Raw genomic sequence first — 20,941 nt, forward strand, 5'->3', positions numbered from 1 at the left:
AAATGTGCTTTACAAATAAACTGATCGATTGGTTGATTGATTCTAATCTGCAGCAGGCGAGTTCCACATCCTGCCTGAGACACTCCCACGTCAGACGGAGCTCAAACGTTTTCACCAACACAACCAGCGGTACCAGAAGCCGGTCCAATGACCGTGGTGCTACTGGGCTCGGTTGGCCAGCAAACGGGCCTGACCAGAACCTCATAGAGAACCTGTGGAGCCAAGAGGAAGATGAGAGAATTCATGCAGAAGGAGCCATTTTATGTGGCTCCACCTGTTTACTGCGCAGATTCAGCGCTGGTGCAGAGTTTCTGCAGCTTCTCCTTATCAATCAATCAGATTTATTTTATAGCACATTTCAGCAACAAGGCAGTTCAAAGTGCTTTACATCATAAAAACACAAAAACCAACAATTCTTGATTTTATTGGCTCCTTAGCAGCAAGTAGACAATATAAACATCACTAACTGTGTAGCAGCAGCTCTATGATCTGAGACTAGAAACAGTTTCCAGTTTTTTGTTTGTAAAATGTAACATGTTTATCAGTCGATCATTTTTAATTTGAACTCTAGTGAATATTAGTGTTGTTGTTTGAAAGTGGAGTCCTACCTGAGCTGCAGAGACACAGAAGCAGCATCAGAGCTGTTTGGTCCATGTTTCCTCTGGATGTGGAGTGAAGCTTCGTCTCTTGATGTGATCAGGATGTGGCTCCAAACTCTGAACACTTCCTACTTTAAGCTTTTTTATCTGCTACTTCCTGAACGTCACAGTTCAGGTCTTTGGCTGCTTTCAGAGACAACGCCTCCTTCCTAGCAGCTCATCATGAAGATGGGTTCATACTGGGCCTACTGGGATTCAGGGGTTTCACCAGTCTCTGTTGTTCCTGTGTTTAGTTCTGTCTTTGTTCTGCATGTGGCCGGAGTGGATCCAGGTGTGTGATCCACTGAAGGGGAACCTGATGTTGTTGGCAGCAGTAGCTCAGCTTCCCTCCAGGAAGGGGTCACAGCTAAACAGAAATGAGCCCAGGTGTAGCTGCTATGAAGAGAAGAAACAGAGAGAGAACATAAACTTAATGTCAGCAAAAACTGCAGACATTCAAGGATGGAGAGCAGTAGGAGAAAGAAGCAGAGGAAGGAAAAGTTTTCAGTTTGTCCTCCAGGAGGATTGATGGAACATCTTCAGATTATAAATCTGGAACATCCATCCATCCATTTTCTGTTCACCCTTTGTCCCTAATGGGGTTGCCGGTGCCTATCTCCAGCTACATTCCAGGCGAGAGGCGGGCGTGACCCTGGACAGGTCGCCAGTCTGTCGCAGGGCAACACAAAGACATAAAGGACAAACAACCATTCACACACACTCACACCTAGGGAGAATTTAGAGAGACCAATTAACCTGACAGTCATGTTTTTGGACTGTGGGAGGAAGCCGGAGTACCCGGAGAGAACCCACGCATACACAGGGAGAACATGCAAACTCCATGCAGAAAAACCCCGGGCCGGGAATCGAACCCAGGACCTTCTTGCTGCAAGGCAACAGTGCTACCCACTGTGCCACTGTGCAGCCCCATTTTGTAATTATTTCCAATTGCATGTAGTTCAGCCTCTGTGTGCTGGCGTGAGCATGCTGAGTGATGCTAATCTGGTTGAAGCTTCAGCAACATTATCAGCTTTGTTGCAACATAACCAGGTTTTTCAGGGTAAATCTAAACTTTAGATCTTCAACTGGAAAAAGTTGTTTATTTCAAAGAGCTGAAATATTTTAGGCCCTTTTAACTCAAAACATTTATTATTTAGAATATTAAACACTACCAGCCCCTTTATGTTGCTGCAGCAACATGCATTTATATCATAAAACAATGAATGAAGAGACATGAAAATCTAAAATATTAGCTGAACCTCTGAGGTTCTGATCCAAAATCTGAGCCCGGTTGGACCAAAGTTACCTGTTTGATAGTCGGGTCGGGTTTCTGTGGTGCATTTTTAATAAGCCAGCAGGTTTTTTGACATAGAAACCATAACTATTTGCTCCTTTGCACTAAATTCATTTCTACCTTCACAGTTTTTCTTAACACATATTTTTTCTGCCTGATTATCATCTTGGGATAGTATCACAGTTTCCGTCTGCGTTGGCTGACTCAATGTACTGAATGATGAAATATCCGTCACTAAGCAAAAAGTCACTGACTTCAAAATCCCCCAACAGATTAAACTAGAACTTCTGAGTTAAATTTTCAATCTTTTCTGTCATAATTAGCAGCAAATTCCACTAATCTATTAGTTGAGCTAATTTTTAGCTTAGCACTAAAGCTAAGTTAAACACAAAAGAAAAGACATTTTTCTCATTTTGGTGGAAGTTTTTCCAATCAGTCAACCTGGAAAACTTCATTGCAGTCAGCTGATTTGCAGCATTAGGTGGGGGAGGGGCATTGATGCTCTGCAGAAGAAAAGCAACAGCACAAAGGAAAATATTTGCTTTTGAAGCTGATTTTTAAAAATAACATCATCAGTAAACACAAAATACACCAAAAAACTTCATGTCATGGTTTAAATTGTCTTTAATCCTATTAAACTTTGTACAAACCTGCAGATATAAAACACAAACATTCCTTTAAACCAGAGTAAACGTCTTCAGTTTTAACCCTAAATGTGTTTTATTTTTAAATACGGTTTCTATGGTAACTAACAGTATAACTTCAACTCCCCAAACAAACAGTGGTGATTTAACACAGCAAATATACAATCATTCATTTAAAAAGAAATCTGACAATCAGAACATGGAGTGCAGAAACTTCCATCTTTAACAAAAACATGTTTGACCTTTAAACTTTAAATACTTCACTAAAACAGACAATAAAGCTACAATTTTATAAACTTTTTCAAACGTTCATTCCTGCTAGAAACGATTAACCAGCTGTGTCCAAACGTTTTAGTGTTTTACAAATAAAACATGCAAAATGTTAATAGAAATGCAGTAAAGTTGTTTTATTTGTGTAGAGAAAGAATCTGTAAATCACTTTTTCTATTTGGTAAAAAGGGCAGGACCAGAGTCAGGGCTCGTCAAATTTAATCTAATTTAATCTATTAAAGCATAAATTGACTCAACGAAAGAGAGAAACCATCTTAGTGTTTAACCTAATTTAAAAAAATTATCCTTTTGTTAAAAATCCTCCTAATCTGTCAGATTTCTGTTGCCAGTTGAATCTATTATGTAGTTTCAAACTAAGGTCCATTTATGTGGCAGCATACTAAGGCTGTTGTAGACAGAAAGACAAAAAATAATTAAATTTAGACCAAAAAAATCCTGAACTTTTAAATAATCGTGGAAATTTTGGCTTCAAACTTTGAAAAATGTTTCTTTCCAAGATGTTTTCTAGAAAATTTCTGAGATTAATTTCAGTTTTTCCTTAGCAAATTTTTGACTTTTCAAACTCACAAATTGGATTTTTCTCCTAGAAAATGTTCAAGTTTTTGGCAGAAATTTATTTTTCTTTTTTTTAATCAACGACCAAAATACAATGACATACATTGACACCAGTCCTGTTTGGTCCACAATTAATTGAACTCTAATTTGTTTTCCAAGTAAGTGGACTACAGTGCAGGGCATTCTGGGTAAATACAAGCAAAACAAACATGCCAGCCTAGCGCTACCAGGAGAAACGGCTCATGGTCTTTAGCCAAAAACAAGAAAAATCCTCCAACCTCTAAAATCTGACACATTTAAATAGATTTTTTTTTTCATGAGACATTTTTCTGTCATTTCATTTCAGTTTTAGTCTTTGACCATCAGAGCAGAAAGGCTTCATAGAGGCAGAGAGAGAAATCTAAACATTAATCTGGATGTTCAGCCTCTGTGTGCTGGCGTGAGCATGCTGAGTGATGCTAATCTGGATTGAAGCTTCAGCAACATTATCAGCTTTGTTGCAACATAACCAGGTTTTTCAGGGTAAATCTAAACTTTAGATCTTCAACTGGAAAAAGTTGTTTATTTCAAAGAGCTGAAATATTTTAGGCCCATTTAACTCAAAACATTTATTATTTAGAATATTAAACACTACCAGCCCCTTTATGTTGCTGCAGCAACATGCATTTATATCATAAAACAATGAATGAAGAGACATGAAAATCTAAAATATTAGCTGAACCTCTGAGGTTCTGATCCAAAATCTGAGCCCGGTTGGACCAAAGTTACCTGTTTGATAGTCGGGTCGGGCTTCTGTGGTGCATTTTTAATAAGCCAGCAGGTTTTTTGACATAGAAACCATAACTATTTGCTCCCTTGTACTAAATTCATTTCTACCTTCACAGTTTTTCTTAACACATATTTTTTTTGCCTGATTATCATCTTGGGATAGTATCACAGTTTCCATCTGCGTTGGCTGACTCAATGTACTGAATGATGAAATATCCGTCACTAAGCAAAAAGTCACTGACTTCAAAATCCCCCAACAGATTAAACTAGAACTTCTGAGTTAAATTTTTATTCTTTTCTGTCATAATTAGCAGCAAAATCTATTAGTTGAGCTAATTTTTAGCTTAGCACTAAAGCTAAGTTAAACACAAAAGAAAATACATTTTTCTCCTTTTGGTGGATGTTTTTCCAATCAGTCAACCTGGAAAACTTCATTGCAGTCAGCTGACTTGCAGCATTAGGTGGGGGAGGGGCATTGATGCTCTGCAGAAGAAAAGCAACAGCACAAAGCAAAATATTTGCTTTTGAAGCTGATTTTTAAAAATAACATCATCAGTAAACACAAAATACACCAAAAAACTTCATGTCATGGTTTAAATTCTCTTTAATCCTATTTAACTTTGTACAAATCTGCAGATATAAAACACAAACATTCCTTTAAACCAGAGTAAACTTCTTCAGTTTTAACCCTAAATGTGTTTTTGTCAGGATCTGTGTTTTTCTATGTGTTTTGAGTTTTCTGAGTCTCTGTGCCGTCCTGTCTCCCCCTGATCATTCCCAGGTGTGTCTCGTTTCTGTGATTACCCTCTGTGTATTTAATGCCACCTGTGTGTCTGCGTCCTCGTCGGGTCCTTGTCGTTTGTTCGCTGTGTGGCCGTGTCCTTCTTGGCTCCAGTGCTACCGGTAGTGATGGTGAGATGAAGCCTCATGAGGCATTGAATCACTTGAGCCAACTGGTTCGAGAAAGGGTTCATTTCTTGAAGCTTCATGTGCGCACGAAACCACCTACTGGCCAGGTGTATAATCACAGCCAGCTGTATCTTAACACGTGTGATGCATTGAATTTTTGTCTATTATGGCTCTTGGGAATGACGTCACAAAAGGTGTAGGACGAAATCATTTGTCTACATAAATTATGTATACACATATGTGTATAATAAAATATTGTTTGAATACATTCTCTGTGTGTAATTATTCCCAAAATAGTAGTGTCATGTGATATGGCATGTTGTGTAATAATGTTTTTCTGTGACTCTAGAAAAATGGCCTGGGCTTAATCAGGCAGAGGACAGTGAAAGTGCTTGTGGAACTTGGGAGGGGGTAGTGAATAGGCTAATGATTGTGTAACTTGGATGATTTCATGCATTTTTATTAAGAAACAACAATTTCTCCACAGTTTTTGGTTTCAAACTATTTCTCTTTTTTGACACTACTTCTCCAGCCTTTGAAAAGACACGCTCACATGGCACAGATGATGCCGGGGTGCATAAATAAATAAGTGCAAGTTTGTACAGATTGGGGTACAGTGACCGATGATTAGCCCAGTACTCCAGGGGGTTCTCCAGCCTGCTTATGTTTGCCTCTGACAGGTAGTGCTGGATCTCTACGGTGGCATCTGCTGACACATTTTGAGTCCTCTTTGCCTCCATGACACTAGTGTCCAATCTTTGCCAAAGTCTGCTACCTAAATGGAAACCACAGGTCATGTTAGTAAGTGTTGTAATAGGAATAAGTAATCTCAAAATCTAATATAAAAGATTACCTCCAGTGAATTCTTGAGAGGTGGAAGCCTGGGGAATCTCGTGAGCGTTCTCTTCTGTGTTCCGTCGGATGACGGTGGCACACTCTGAAGTCAAGCGCTTCGCTCCTTCAGCAGCTTTTGTGTTGCTGAAAAATGCTATAAGTTTAAATCGTGGGTCCAGGAGTGTAGCCAGCGACAAGATGCTCATTGACTGGAGCATGTGCAGCTTCTCCTTGAGCTGTCTGATGAGCTGCTCTCCTATTTCCACTGCTACTGCAGGTGCCGACTTGGTGTCTTCCTCCTGAAGGGCTTTCTCTATCATCTTCAGGAGGGGGATAACTTTTGATGCCGACACGTGTTCTTCTGCAGAGAGGTCTCTGGTGGCGTGATAGAAAGGAGAGAGTAAAGAAAGGCACGCTACAACAATGTCAGTGAAAAAGGGAATGTCAGTGTGTAATCCAGCCAATGCCGCTCCTACTGGCTCCCTCAACTCCACCAGACGTTGCAGCATCAAGTAGGTGCTCTTCCATCTTGTTTCCACCTCCTGCATCAGCTTGGTTGCTTGCATGCCCAGCTGAAGCTGCACTTGTGTAAGCTTCTCCCTTAAAGATACAGAAGAGTAGGCCATTAAGTCACTGCAGTAGGAGTACAGACAAACTATTAACATTATATATTGGAATAAAAGAAAAGAGCATACCTTAGCAGTGGTGCTGCTTCTAAAGTAGCCAACCAGCTTCCTTGCTTTGGCCCGGAGGCCAGAGAGCACAGGGTGCTGGTCAAGCGCCCTCTTCACAACAAGATTGAGGGTGTGAGCAACACAAATGTGGTGGCGAAGCTTCAGCTCTCTCACGCATGCCACCATATTAGGAGCACCATACATTTGGGCTTTGGCATGTTGTTGGCGTACTGACAGCCACGCTATCTACCTTCTGATTAAGAACAGGGCTGCCCGCACTGACGCGGCTCAGGGATTACGTGACACGCAGCGCCGTGCGCAGTGCCCTAGTGCCTGTAAATTTAATGGTCCAATGAAGGAAATTTAAAAAAACAGGACATTTCGGAAATGTCACAAGAAATCTGTGACTTTCGCCAAAGAGCTTTCGCCCCTGGCTGCTTTCGCGTGCTTTGCTGAATTCATGTGCACTTGCAGGTCGTTGGCACCTTTATTTGCCACAGACACATAAGTGCCTGCCTTACACGTCAAACACTCCGCCTCATAGGGATCACAACCTTGACGAAAGCACGGGAATCTTTTCTTTAATTCCTTCGTAAACGTACATTTTCGTTTAGGCATTTTTGCCGTAGAATCGGCGGACACACATGTGCTATCGCCTGTCACACTTAAGGTTTAACTAGTCTAGCGGCTGGTGTACAAGTCAACTCAGCTATCTTTACTTTTCCCACACACACTCGCACACATAATGCAACCTGATTGGATTTGGGGAGAAGGGCGTGACTAATTTGCCATACAAAGAAACCTGGAATGGAGTAGTGGATCGGAGTGGCAATGTAATCACAATGCACTGTAAGCTATGTAATGTGTTTTGAGGCAGTTGACCAAAATCCCGGACGATTTTTAAATTCCCCCCGGACATCTTTTTAGGTCTGAAAAGTAGGACATGTCCGGGAAAGAGAGGACGTCTGGTCACCGTAAGTCACGTGGTACAGCCGGGCAGCGAGGCTTCGGACGTCATCGTTTTCGGCTCCTCCCCTAAATGAAGCAAGCTTCGATACGCGCTTTACGGAAACGCCCCCTCCATTACTCGACACGCCTCGAAGCCTCGGCACATCACGTAACGTCACTACTGGTTTCTCAGTCACAAGCTGGTTGCAAACCTGAGGCCAGCAGGTGTCAGTTAGTTATGGTAGATCTGAAATTTGGTTTGATGACGTCAATATGAGAAGCTACAGACTGATAGGAGGAACCAAAGAGCTCTGTAAAGGTAAAGGCAAATCTTCTGAAGTTGGGATATAATTAATTTAATTTCACATAATTACCACGGTAGAAGAGATTTCTTTAAAATTTTATGAAATATATTTGTTCTATCTGATGTTTGTTGTGAATGACGTAAACTCAAAAACGAACGAGGTAATTAGTCCAACGTTTAGAAACTACAGCGGCTGTAATGCGCCACAGCAAAGGTAAACAAAGGTAAAATAACCAGAACAGGTGATTGTTATATAATTAGGCTACGTCACTCTTTTGGGTTTTTTTTATTTTTGGTTTTTTCGGTTTTTTTCTTTTTATTAGTTTAATACATAGTTTTTTGGTTCTGTATTAGAAGGCTTCATCAATTTTTGTGAGGTCTGTTTTTTCAGACCTCAAAGGGGGACTGTTAAGGAAAAATGATTATTTTTAGTGCTTAATACAGTTAATCTTACGACATGTGTAAAAGATATATTCAACACTCTTATTTGGAACAGCTTTGTGTCGAGCATTTGGGATTGAGCAGATGAGCAGGCATTCAGACAAACAGGGGCCAAAATGCAGATCACTCAATGGGGCCTCCCTGCTGTGAGGTCAAACCATGCAGCCATAAAATTAGCATTCCCGGCAGCAGAGAGACTTTAGATTTCACAGGTATCTGTGAAGTCTTATCTCAGGATTGTTCTGTACTCAGAATGACCGTGGGAGCCACGGGGGGGGTCAGGGCGCAGCGATGCGCTCTTTGTTTCGCCAGAATCCAGATGGCCCTTTGATCTTTGCTGTAGATCAGGGGGAGTTCCAAGTTTCTCTGAGTGCTTAAGGGAGTTTCCAGTTGGTCAACAGGAGGAACGCCTTGAGTGCATAAATTAAATAGAAAAACACCTCCTTACTATAAGATTACGTGTCAGGAGAAAAAATACAGAGAGCGGCCAACATTTTGCCTTTTTTATATCGGCTCTCTCCAAAGACGCGTCTTTGCCTTTTTGTTCGTCTTTGTTTTGTGTTTGTCTGTCTTCCCCTTGTCTGTCTTTATTTTTATGAGAAAAATGCATATCTCTGTTCCTCTGCAGCTTTGTTGTTGATTGCTTGTATGGAATTAAACTCTGTGATCTGTGACGTCAACGCGCTTTGTTGTTGTTTCACTTTAGCAGCATGCTGCCGCCTGCTGAGGATCCGGGAAGTTTAAGGAGGAAAGAGCCAAACGTTTTGTCCAAAGTTAACATTAAATTATCCTCTTTTAATATGATCAACTCAAAACCACTCCTACCTTTTTACTCTCTCTTTGTAGTTTAAGCACACCTGTTACCGTGGCAACCGCCTGCGCCCCGCAAGACGAGCAAAGATTACGTTAAAAACATAACATTCAGTCCGTTACGATATCAAGTTTCCAGGCTTGATATTTATTTCTCGATTATTAATCAGCGCTTCCCTGAACACAGCGACGATTGACTGACTAGCTGTACTTGGTGCTAACGTGGCTAACAGGAGTAACAGTTTAGTCCGAAGCCTTTTCTGCTAAAATAAAATCTTTAGTGTGTGTCAGATACAGACACTAGAAAAAGCGTATGACTCACTATGGAAAGAAGGATTACTTATAAAAATGAAACAGATGGGAATAGGTGGGAGAATGTATAATTGGATAGCAAATTTTCTGCTAGATAGAAAAATAAGAGTAAAAATTGGGAATGATTATTCAAAAGAATTTAATGTTGAAAATGGAATACCTCAAGGTAGTGTAATTAGTCCAATTTTATTCAATATTATGATCAATGATATTTTCTATGATTCTGATAAATGTATAAAATCTGCACCAGTGTTGTATAGTAACAAAGTACAAATACTTCACTACTTTACTTAAGTATATTTTGGAGTACTTCATACTTTCCTCGAGTATGAAAAATTTTGATGACTTTCACTTTTACTTCACTACATTTCCGAACTTAATTGCGTACTTTTACTCCGATACATTTTCAATGTGTGGTTTAGTTACTCGTTACAAAAAAGCGAGAGAGAGAAACAAAGTGTTTTGATCCCACCTACTGATTAGCAAGTAGCAAGCAGGCTACCGAACAAAGTCCGTAGCCTGCTTGCCTGGGCTTGTTCATCACCTCCAATAGGATACACCTGCTTAGCTTCTCCCAGTGTTGGGGAAATCAGAAATCAGAACACCTTGCAGCGGATGGGTGGGAGGGTCCAACAGAGAAGCGTGCTGCCCGCACTGACGCGGCTCAGGGATTACGTGACACGCAGCGCCGTGCCCTATAATGCACTGTAAGCTATGTAATGTGTTTGAGGCAGTTGACCAAAATCCCGGACAATTTTCAAATTCCCCCCGGACATCTTTTTAGGTCTGAAAAGTAGGACATGTCCGGGAAAAAGAGGACGTCTGGTCACCCTAGTTCAATGGGGGACAGAAGCCATAGCGATAGCAATTTAGACTGAATTTAACGAATATAGGAAAGGCATGCAAGTTCTAAACCACAAACCATTAACATGTGCTACTCTTTAAAACTGGAACAATTTATTAGCAGGTTTCATTTTGCCTGCACTTGGTTGGGTACATTATTTTAAGTTTATTTGACAAGTTTACCAAAATATAAGAAATGTCATTCAAACTTGCCTTGTTTTACTTTTTACTTGTACTTTTCATTACATTACTTGAGTACATCCATTTTTACAGTAATTCCCATACTTAAGTACAAGAAGTTTCAGATACTTTAAGACTTTTACTCAAGTAACATTTCAGTCAGTGACTTGGACTTTTACCAAAGTCGTATTTTGGAGAGGTACTTGTACTTTTACTTGACTCTGAGATTTCAGTACTTTATACAACACTGATCTGCACTATATGCAGATGATGGGGTCATATGGATGAAGGGGAAAAATATTAAATATGTGGTAGGAAATATTAAAAAAGCAATTAGAAAAGTAAAAAAATGGTCTTATGAATGGGGTTTTAAATTATCAGCAAGCAAGTCTTGTTATATGGTTGTCACAAAGAAGAGAAATATTAATATAGAAACAATAACATTATATGGACAAACGTTAGAAAGAGTAACAGAATATAAATATCTAGGTTTATGGTTGGATAGTTCTTATTCATGGAAAACACATTTAGATAACTTAGAAACCAAGTGTAAAAAAGTTATTAATCTATTAAAGGCTGTGGCTGGAAATAATTGGGGTGCAGATAGACAGTCATTATTAAGCTTATACAGGGCTCTCATGAGATCAATAATAGATTATGGCAGTATAATATATGGAGCAGCAGCTAAAACATCATTACAAAAAATAGACAGATTACAGTGTAGGGCTTTACGTATATGTACAGGAGCAGTAAAAACAACACCTATTAATGCTCTTCTAATTGAAACTGGGGAAACTCCACTGGAAATGAGGAGAATTAAATTAGCTTTAGCATATTGGATGAAAATTAAAAGTAATAAAGATGATAATGTGAATTCAATTATTTTACAGAATTGTTGGGAATATTTGAAGTTCCAAAGTAATGGATTTGGATGGATGGTTAGGAAATAGATTAAAATGTATAGATTAGAGGACAAGGAAATAGCTCATTTTAATCCAATTAGCGTTATTCCTCCATGGTTAATACCAGAGGTTAATGTAGATTTGAAAATTATTACAATGAAAAATGATTGGAATTGAAATGAAATAGGGATCAAGGCTGATATTTATTCATGAAATACATATAACAATTATCTTAAAATCTATACAGATGGTTCTAAGAATCTAAAAGGATATGTGGGAATAGGAATATATATATATCAGAGTTTAATAAATTTATTTCTAAAAGAATATCAGATCAATTGTCGGTTTTTACAGCAGAAATGGTGGCAGTTATATTAAGCTTGCAATGGGTTGAGGAGGTCCGACCAGACAGGGTGGTGGTGTGCACAGATTCCAAAGCAGTAGTAGAAAGTATTAAGGAAGAAGGAAACGATAGAAAAGATTTAGTATTAGAAATTCATCATATTTTATGTAGATTATATAGGGGTGGCATTGATGTTTGGTTTTGTTGGGTGCCAGCACATGAAGGAGTAAAAGGCAATGAAAAGGCAGATAAATTAGCTAAAAGGGCTTTAGAGGGGGAAATAACAATTTCAATTCCTTTTGGGAAAGGGGAAGGGAAATCACGAAGGGAAATCACGAAGGGAAATCATGCTTTATACAATAGGGAGGAAAAATAATGATAAATGTGAGAGATGTGGAGAGAAAGAAAATGTAGAACACATCTTGATGAAATGTAAGTCATATGAACTCGAAAGGGAAGAATTAAAGAGAATAGTTAGTAATATAGGGCATGAATGGAATCTTAAAGGTATATTAGGAAATGAAGGAAACATAACAGATATTCACAAATTAAGGAAAGCATTATTTATTTATCTTAAGAATACAAAATTAAAAAATAGAATTTAATAGATGTGAAGTAATGCTTCTACACACTCATGTACAGTAGGTGGCGGTATGCACCTTAAAGTTGCTTGTGATCCGCCATAATAGAAAAGAAGAAGAAGAAGAAGAAGAAGAAGAAGAAGAAGATACAGACGCATTGCATATTGATCTGTTTAGCTAATGTAAGACTGTGTAGCAGACAGGCTTCAAGGTGTAGAAGTTATATCAGTGCTGCCATTATGCTGCACTTAGCTAACGGGAAGCTAAGTGTGTTTGTGAGACGGCAGCGCACGTGACCACGTAGAATGGGTGTAGCTGAGTTAATTTTATTTATTTGTTTATTTTTTATTTTATGAACCTTCTCAAAACATTTTTATTTCTATTTTGTCAAATTAACATGTCTGCTGACATGGCTATTTCTGTTTTATACTGCTTTTATTTTTAGTTCCTAATGTAAATATTGTTTTTGGGGGGAAGTTATTAGTGTTGCACAAAGCAACGTTCAGTGACGTAGCTGCAGCCAGGAAGCTACCTCTCACTTTTAATAATGTTTATATTGTTAAAAATAGTTCTCACAGCTTTTGTTTTGCATAAAAATACAATGTTAACTGTGTAAGTGTTTTTTAAAAAAAACTTTCGTGTTGGTTAAAGTTAATTTGTTACGTTTATTAAGTTTGTATAAAGTTTCCCTCCAAATTGTGTTTGTTGGGCCGCAGGACTGTGACGGTGATTGTGTGTATCATACCTGGTGCTGAGTGTGTCCCACTGTTTTATAGGTATGTAATGGATACACAGATTTTTGTTGTAGTTTGATGTTGATTTGTACATGATTTTGCTTTTCTTTATTCCATTTGTTGTTAATATATATATATATAAAAGCAGAAGCTGCCTAACTGAGCTGCTGGACTGTGACGGTGGTTTTATGTATCATACCCGGTGCTGAGTGTGTCCCACACTGTTTTATAGGAATAAATCAACGCAGAGCTTGATTCCTGTGTGATCCTTTCCACAACTGTTACATGGGCATCAGCCAATGAAAAGCAGCCCCTGTGACAAGGTCCATTAGTCGTTGCCATAACAATGGCTACTCTTCCTGGGGTCCACATCATAAAGAAAAAACTTTTGTAACAAAAATGGTTACACACATTTAACATAATATTAGAAACATAGCATACAAATTCATAAATGCACAATTAGAAGACTATATATAATAAAATAACAAAGCTATTTTAGAAACGGCATGTTTTCATAAGTGCACAATATAACACCATGTAATAAAATAATTAAACTCTTAAACGTTCTAATATTTATAACAGATTAAGGAAGTGAGTTCCATGTTTTTATTTCTCTAAAAATAAACGTAACGTGACTTAATTGTCCTTATTTGGACATGTGCTCTCTTGTGGGGATAAGCAGGTGCTTTGGATAACATGTGGTGCATTGTTTGTGATATTGGAGGGGGATGCTTTTCTATGGATTTGATTTTAGCAATATAGGTAATTGTTAAGTATTTAATCTGAACTTGTGAGAAATTCTGGGCAGGTGTCCCCTTGCAGGTTTTAGCGGCGTTTCCCAACAGGGTTTCACTGGAACGGCGAGTAGAGCTTCCTTCTTCCCCTTTCCCTTCATCAGCTCGGCACCATTCCATGGTTTCGAGGGGGTGACAGCCTGCTGGTCGCCTTTATCGTGCCACTGGTTTTTAAATAGCATAAAAACCCATCGCTACGCCTCCCTAAGACTAGGGTTGAGTTTGTAAGCTTCTTCGCTAGGCAGTTAGCGGGGACACACTGCAGGTGGTCGCTTTTGGAGTTTTTATTGTGCATTAAGTTGTCACTTGTCTGTCGTTATAAACCATGGATCAGGTTGAAGCTTTTAATGCTTAAAACCATCTTGGAGATGTGTGCTAGGAGCAGTTATGAACTTGCCTTGAGTGTGAAAATGTGATCGGCACTTTTAGAAATTTTAAATTTGTTTGATGTTGAGGTGTGTCTAAGCCTTGTCTAACCTCGTCTCCGTCTTTAATGATGAGTGTCACTAGTTTGTCTGGTGGGCAGCAAACGGATTTGTTTGAGCTTTAAGTTCAGTGTAAGGAAAAAGTGTGATTTGTCCTGGTTGTGAAATGACTGTTCTGGTGGAGGAGTTAGCCCACGTTTTGTTTGAATCCCTTAAGACTATGGTGCTGGACCATGCTGGGGTTGTTGTGGGTGTGACTCTCCATGTTTTGTTGGTCATTATGTGATGAGGAGAATCCTAGAGAAACTTTGTAAAGCAGTGATGTGACCTTCTGGTGTTGTGGCGATGTCGGCTCACTCTTGGTCGACGTCCTAATGGTGGGAGACCATGCAGTGGATAAAGTGGTTAAAGTGCATAAAAAGGAATATTTATTAACACAAACAACAATGGATTGTGGATGTCAGTATCAGTGGTTAAATGCAAATGCTTGGATGTGTTGTATGAGTGCATATGGAAGTGTTGAAGTGCAAAAACAAAGACAAACGAGGGGAGCTGAGGCCTGGCAACAAAACACCACAAGCGTCAAGCGGCAGATTGGACGCCGAAGGCGACCCAGAAGGTGGAGACAGCCAGGTTCAAATACTCTGCGCTCCAAATCAACGGATCAGAAACACCTGCAAAGGGGAGGAGCACAAAGACAGACAAAAACAACACCTGCAGCCCAGCCCTTAAGGCCCAGGGCCGTAACACTCCCCTACTAGAGTTTTTACATTGATGTTGGTTCAACCACAGCCTGAGCCTGTCCTTGTAAAAAAATAATAAATTTAGCTCATCCCAGTAAAAGTTTGAAACCATTTTTTTGCCCAATGATGAAAGTTATTAAGGTTCTTATGGGTCCTGTTGGTCAGAAGTACTGGGAACGAGACTTCAGACTCCCCTCATTCAACTAGGACAGGGATGAGCAATCCTGGTCCTCGAGGGCCGGTGTCCTGCAACCCTGGTCCAACACACTTGAATCCAATAGGTGAATCACCTCCTAAGTGCAGTCAAGTTCTCCAGAATCCTGCTGATGACCTCATTACTGGACTCAGGTGTGTTGAAGTAAAGATACATCTAAAAGTTGCAGGAGACCGGCCCTCCAGGCCTGGAGTTGCCCACCACTGAACTAGGAGGTGGCCTGAAGTTTATCTCCTTTGGCTGGTCGATGCATCTGATCTCCCGTCGCCCTTGACCTCTCCAACTCGCTGGATCCTGTTTGTGGTTGAAATGATCTTTAACAGACTGAGGAAAAACTATCAAAAACCAGAGAGAATATATAAATTCTTTGTCAATATTTATTTGAAGGCTTTACAGCATTTGGAGTCTCTGCTCACTGAACACAGTCAGGAGAAAGAGCCTCGAGCAAAACACAGCATATTGTTTTATAGGAAAGGTTTCATTAAATTCACACAGTTTAACAATCTACTTAGCTACAAAACTGACTGCAAGCATATGCATTTTCTTTCATAAAGCATATTAAACATTTAAGGATGTCATATGAATGCAAAGAAGAAAATATTCTACAACTTTATAATAATACAGAGTTCAGAGAAACAGCTTCAGAAGACTTTCCCATGAGCACATGCTTTACACAAGAATCATAACACTGTTATGCATTAATTCACTCATAATCATAGTAACTATAAAATGTTCCATCCCATCTGCAAGCTAAGCAGACATGTAGCCTACATGTTTGTTGCTACATGTACTTGGTCTGCCAGTCACCAGAACCTCATTATTCACACAGAGAGATTTTCTCTCCTTTAAAAAGCTGTTGAAATACTAATTATATGCGTCCATGAATTTCAGGCAGTGAAGCTCGTTTACGGCGTATGCACTCTTTGTGTTGACTACGTAGTTAACTTTATCGTAGTAGGAGATCAGAGGCAGTTTGTCCACATCGTCTGATAAATTTTCCTTCTCCGTCTCAGACGGGCCGATCTCGACGGCAGCCATTTTGTTCATGTATCTCTCTCTCACACATTGGTCAAGAGGGTCGGCATGTTTCTTTGTGTTGGTCTCGGAGCCATGGGTCCACTATGCATTGTGCATGCACTTCCCTACTAAGATGGCGCAGATCACATCCAGTGTTGTATAGTAACAAAGTACAAATACTTCACTACTTTACTTAAGTATATTTTGGAGTACTTCATACTTTCCTCGAGTATGAAAAATTTTGATGACTTTCACTTTTACTTCACTACATTTCCGAACTTAATTGCGTACTTTTACTCCGATACATTTTCAATGTGTGGTTTAGTTACTCGTTACAAAAAAGCGAGAGAGAGAAACAAAGTGTTTTGATCCCACCTGCTGATTAGCAAGTAGCAAGCAGGCTACCGAACAAAGTCCGTAGCCTGCTTGCCTGGGCTTGTTCATCACCTCCAATAGGATACACCTGCTTAGCTTCTCCCAGTGTTGGGGAAATTAGAAATCAGAACACCTTGCATCGGGTGGGAGGGTCCAACAGAGAAGCGTGCTGCCCGCACTGACGCGGCTCAGGGATTACGTGACACGCAGCGCCGTGCCCTATAATGCACTGTAAGCTATGTAATGTGTTTGAGGCAGTTGACCAAAATCCCGGACAATTTTCAAATTCCCCCCGGACATCTTTTTAGGTCTGAAAAGTAGGACATGTCCGGGAAAAAGAGGACGTCTGGTCACCCTAGTTCAATGGGGGACAGAAGCCATAGCGATAGCAATTTAGACTGAATTTAACGAATATAGGAAAGGCATGCAAGTTCTAAACCACAAACCATTAACATGTGCTACTCTTTAAAACTGGAACAATTTATTAGCAGGTTTCATTTTGCCTGCACTTGGTTGGGTACATTATTTTAAGTTTATTTGACAAGTTTACCAAAATATAAGAAATGTCATTCAAACTTGCCTTGTTTTACTTTTTACTTGTACTTTTCATTACATTACTTGAGTACATCCATTTTTACAGTAATTCCCATACTTAAGTACAAGAAGTTTCAGATACTTTAAGACTTTTACTCAAGTAACATTTCAGTCAGTGACTTGGACTTTTACCAAAGTCGTATTTTGGAGAGGTACTTGTACTTTTACTTGACTCTGAGATTTCAGTACTTTATACAACACTGATCACATCTGGTTCAGACTTGTGGGAACTGGATGTATTGGATGGGTTATCATGGCAGTGATGACATACACCACCTACAGGCAGGACAAAGTATTACAAGCCAGGATCAACTATATTACATTTGTCACACAATTCAACTAAGACAAGGACACAAGCTGGGTTCAGGGCCTGATGGAATTGGCTACCTGACCTTTGACCCCAAATATCCTATCATATGCTATCCTTGCAAGGTTGATGAAGATCAGATTTTGATGAAGTGGGTTTTCTGTTAGATTTTGTTTGTTGAATGTTTTGTTTTGTGTTCCCTTCTTATATAAGTTTAACTTAAGTAGGTTTAGTCCAGATACAAATTTCTGAATGTTGAACTTCCTTCCTGCTGCAGGAGCACAGAGACATTTTATCATAGATACATAGACGGATAGATTTCCAGGAGTCTGAAACATGTCTCTGCTCCTTCCTGCAGACGTGAAATGAAGATCATTTTCTCCTGGTTCCTTCAGACTGCAGTCTCCTCCTCTAAGCTGCCTTCAGCTCTGGATCCTTCATCATGATGGTTGTTTTCTGGTCCAGACTTCTGGTTTCTCCTGGCCTGGAAACAGAGGATGGTTCAGCTTCAATGCAAGAACTTTCCCAACTGAACACATCATGCATGATACATGCAGTACCTTAAAGTAGAGGACCAGGACTGATCCCAGCATACCCAGCAGGACGACAACCAGTCTGATGATCAAAGCAGTGGGAGAGGCTGAAACTGAATGAAACAGATTCAGGATCAGCTTTCATCAGATGAGTCCAGCTAGAAAATAATCATATAGACCCTTGTTTTCATGCTGCCTGTAGATCTGATCATGAACATTAATATCATCAATCCTCCTCTCTGACCTCATGAATGAGGCAGACAGCTGCTGGTTCACCTGAAGCAGAACTTTTCCTGATGGACTCCATGAGTTTACCTGAGACAGTGAGGTTGAGAGGCTGGCTGATAGAGGAGAAGTTATAGGAGAAAACGTAGACGTGGTAAACGCAGCGGTAGGTTCCTTGGTGGGCGTGGCCAGCAGCAGAGAACAGGAAGAGGGCGGAGTGATTAACAGCTGGCAGGGTCTGGTTCTGAGTGTAGTTAGAGGTGCTGAAGATGAGCTGGAAGGAGCCGCCTTCATACTGAGGTCTGATGGAGCAGATGATGCTGAAATGTGAGCCAATGAGGAGCTCAGACCCCTGCTTTCTGCCTGTGGAGACCCCGTCAGTGGAGGAAGAGAGGAAGATGAGCGGCTCAACCAGCAGACCTGGGAACGCAGAGGAAACACAGAGACAACTGGATCTAATCTGAGGTGGAAAACAAGATGGCATGAATGAGAAAGAGACAGGAGCTGATCACAGACTGGTTGCCATGGTTACTAGCATGTTTATACATGATTACTAGCACCTTTATGATAGATATTTAGTCTGTCAGTAATATTTAAACCAGTTTTAGTTTCTTTCTCCTCAAGGTTTCAGGTTCTTAGTTAAAGGTGACGGTTTCTCTGCAGGCATCTGGAACCTGATGGAAGAAACATTTTAAAAGAAATAAATATGAGAGTTCAGAGTTACCTGAGCAGATGATCTCATGGCTCTGATCACTGTTTACATCAGAAGGTAAACAGTTCTTTAATGCAGATCCTGACTGGAAACAGTCAGACTGGAGCACCCAAACTGGTCTCTCTGAAGCTTCCTTTGAATTTCTTGCTGAAACAGCAGAACCACAGTCCAGTTCAGCACAAACTGCAGCAGCTAAGTTCATGTTCCAGTAACGATACCAAACATCCACTGGTCTCCACTCTTCTTGATGTAACATCTCCAGTCTCCCGGCACATCGGCTGGCCTCTCCCACCAACCTGAAGTTGTCCTGATCTGAGCAGAGACAGAGAGTTCATTAATGAAGGAAGTGAAGCAGTGAACAGCAGCAGGTCTGCAGATCCTCCTCTACCTGAACAGGTGAGTCCAACAGCTTGACCAGGTGAGCAGCTGTTTCTACCTGAACTCTTCCTGCTGCTGCAGTTCAGCAGAGCAGACTCACTGCCTTCACACAGGAACTCTCTGCTCCCCACTGGAGCCTCTGCTTCTCCATAGAGCGCCCCCTGGTGGACTGAAGGAGGCCCACAGCCAATCTCCCTGCAGACCACCTCTGCATCCTGCAGGTGAAAGTCTTTTTCACACACTGAGGACCACGACTGGTTGGTCTTCACCTCCAGTCTGCCTGAGCACCGGTTGGTCCCTTGAACCAGCCTGACTGAGTCTGTGGATGCAGAAAGAAAAAAGGTTTAAAATATTTCAGAACTTTATTTTTATAGATACACATGGAAACATCTCTGAGTTTGATAAAAATAAAGGCCAAGAAAACCAAACTAGAAAAACTCAGAGCATCAAAGGTGAAGTGAAACCGACTGTACCTGGAATTTTATCATTCATTTTTATTTCTGCTGAATTTATCAGATTTTTTTACATAAACATGTAAAAAATCCACTAAATGTCAAACAACCTTTAAACTCTGTGAAATTGTTAATATTAAAGTGGATTTAAAAATAAATGAGGCAAATTGGCTGAACAGCGCCCCCTAGATCAGCCAGGCCAACAACCATAACAAACAAAAGGTTTTCCTGCTATTTTCACTAAAAACAGGAAGTCCACCATTTTGGATCAAAGTTAATTTTCTGTAGATTTTCAAGTTTAGAAAATGTCTGATTTCCTTGAACTCCTCCTGGGATTTTGATGCATCGACTTCAAAGCAGCAGAGATTAAAAGTTATTAAAATGATGAGTTTTTGTTCATCTATGTGGCTAAACTGAAAACTTTATCTGGATATTGAAATTATTTTAGTTTCTCTCTCCTCAAGGTTTCAGGTTCTTAGTTAAAGGTGACGGTTTCTCTGCAGACATCTGGAACCTAATGGAAGAAACATTTTAAAAGAAATAAATATGAGAGTTCAGAGTTACCTGAGCAGATGATCTCAAGGCTCTGATAATTGTTTTCATCAAAAGGTAAACAGTTCTTTAATGCAGATCCTGACTGCAAACAGTCAGAGCTGATCCACCAAACTGGTCTCTTTGAAGCTTCCTCTGAATTTCTTGCTGAAACAGCAGAACCACAGTCCAGTTCAGCACAAACTGCAGCAGCTGAGTTCATGTCCCAGTAACCATCCCAAACAGTCACTGGTCTCCACTCTTCATGATGTAACATCTCCAGTCTCCCAGCACATCGGCTGGCCTCTCCCACCAACCTGAAGTTGCCTTGATGTGAGCAGAGACAGAGAGTTCATTAATGAAGGAAGTGAAGCAGTGAACAGCAGCAGGTCTGCAGATCCTCCTCTACCTGAACAGGTGAGTCCAACAGCTTGACCAGGTGAGCAGCTGTTTCTACCTGAACTCTTCCTTCTGCTGCAGTTCAGCAGAGCAGACTCACTGCCTTCACACAGGAACTCTCTGCTCCCCACTGGAGCCTCTGCTTCTCCATAGAGCGCCCCCTGGTGGACTGAAGGAGGCCCACAGCCAAGCTCCCTGCAGACCACCTCTGCATCCTGCAGGTCAAAGTCTTTTTCA

The 20,941-nt window shown here is 40.3% G+C and overlaps 1 protein-coding gene across 1 annotated transcript; it reads right to left on the bottom strand.

The window, feature by feature from the left end:
• Positions 1-17,375: 17,375 nt before the first annotated feature.
• LOC111611978 lies at positions 17,376-20,737 on the bottom strand. The gene is made up of 5 exons (XM_023351299.1): positions 20,715-20,737; positions 18,957-19,256; positions 18,323-18,652; positions 18,035-18,120; positions 17,376-17,958 (listed from the first exon to the last, which is right to left on the bottom strand). The coding sequence occupies exons 2-5, from the start codon at positions 19,198-19,200 to the stop codon at positions 17,866-17,868; spliced, it is 753 nt and encodes a 250-aa protein (XP_023207067.1). The 5' UTR covers positions 19,201-19,256; positions 20,715-20,737; the 3' UTR covers positions 17,376-17,865.
• Positions 20,738-20,941: the final 204 nt, after the last annotated feature.

The sequence above is a fragment of the Xiphophorus maculatus genome, chromosome 18, assembly GCF_002775205.1.
Source record: "Xiphophorus maculatus strain JP 163 A chromosome 18, X_maculatus-5.0-male, whole genome shotgun sequence".
NCBI lineage: Eukaryota > Metazoa > Chordata > Actinopteri > Cyprinodontiformes > Poeciliidae > Xiphophorus > Xiphophorus maculatus.

What these genes read in the sequence shown, in the direction of transcription:
- LOC111611978 (XM_023351299.1), bottom strand. Translation starts at nt 19,200, where the DNA reads ATGTTACATCAAGAAGAGTGGAGACCAGTGGATGTTTGGTATCGTTAC. An exon ending in TCTCAACCTCACTGTCTCAG is followed by an intron (nt 18,121 to 18,322) that starts GTAAACTCATGG and finishes TGTTTCATTCAG; the next exon opens with TTTCAGCCTCTCCCACTGCT. An exon ending in TCCTGGTCCTCTACTTTAAG is followed by an intron (nt 17,959 to 18,034) that starts GTACTGCATGTA and finishes CTCTGTTTCCAG; the next exon opens with GCCAGGAGAAACCAGAAGTC.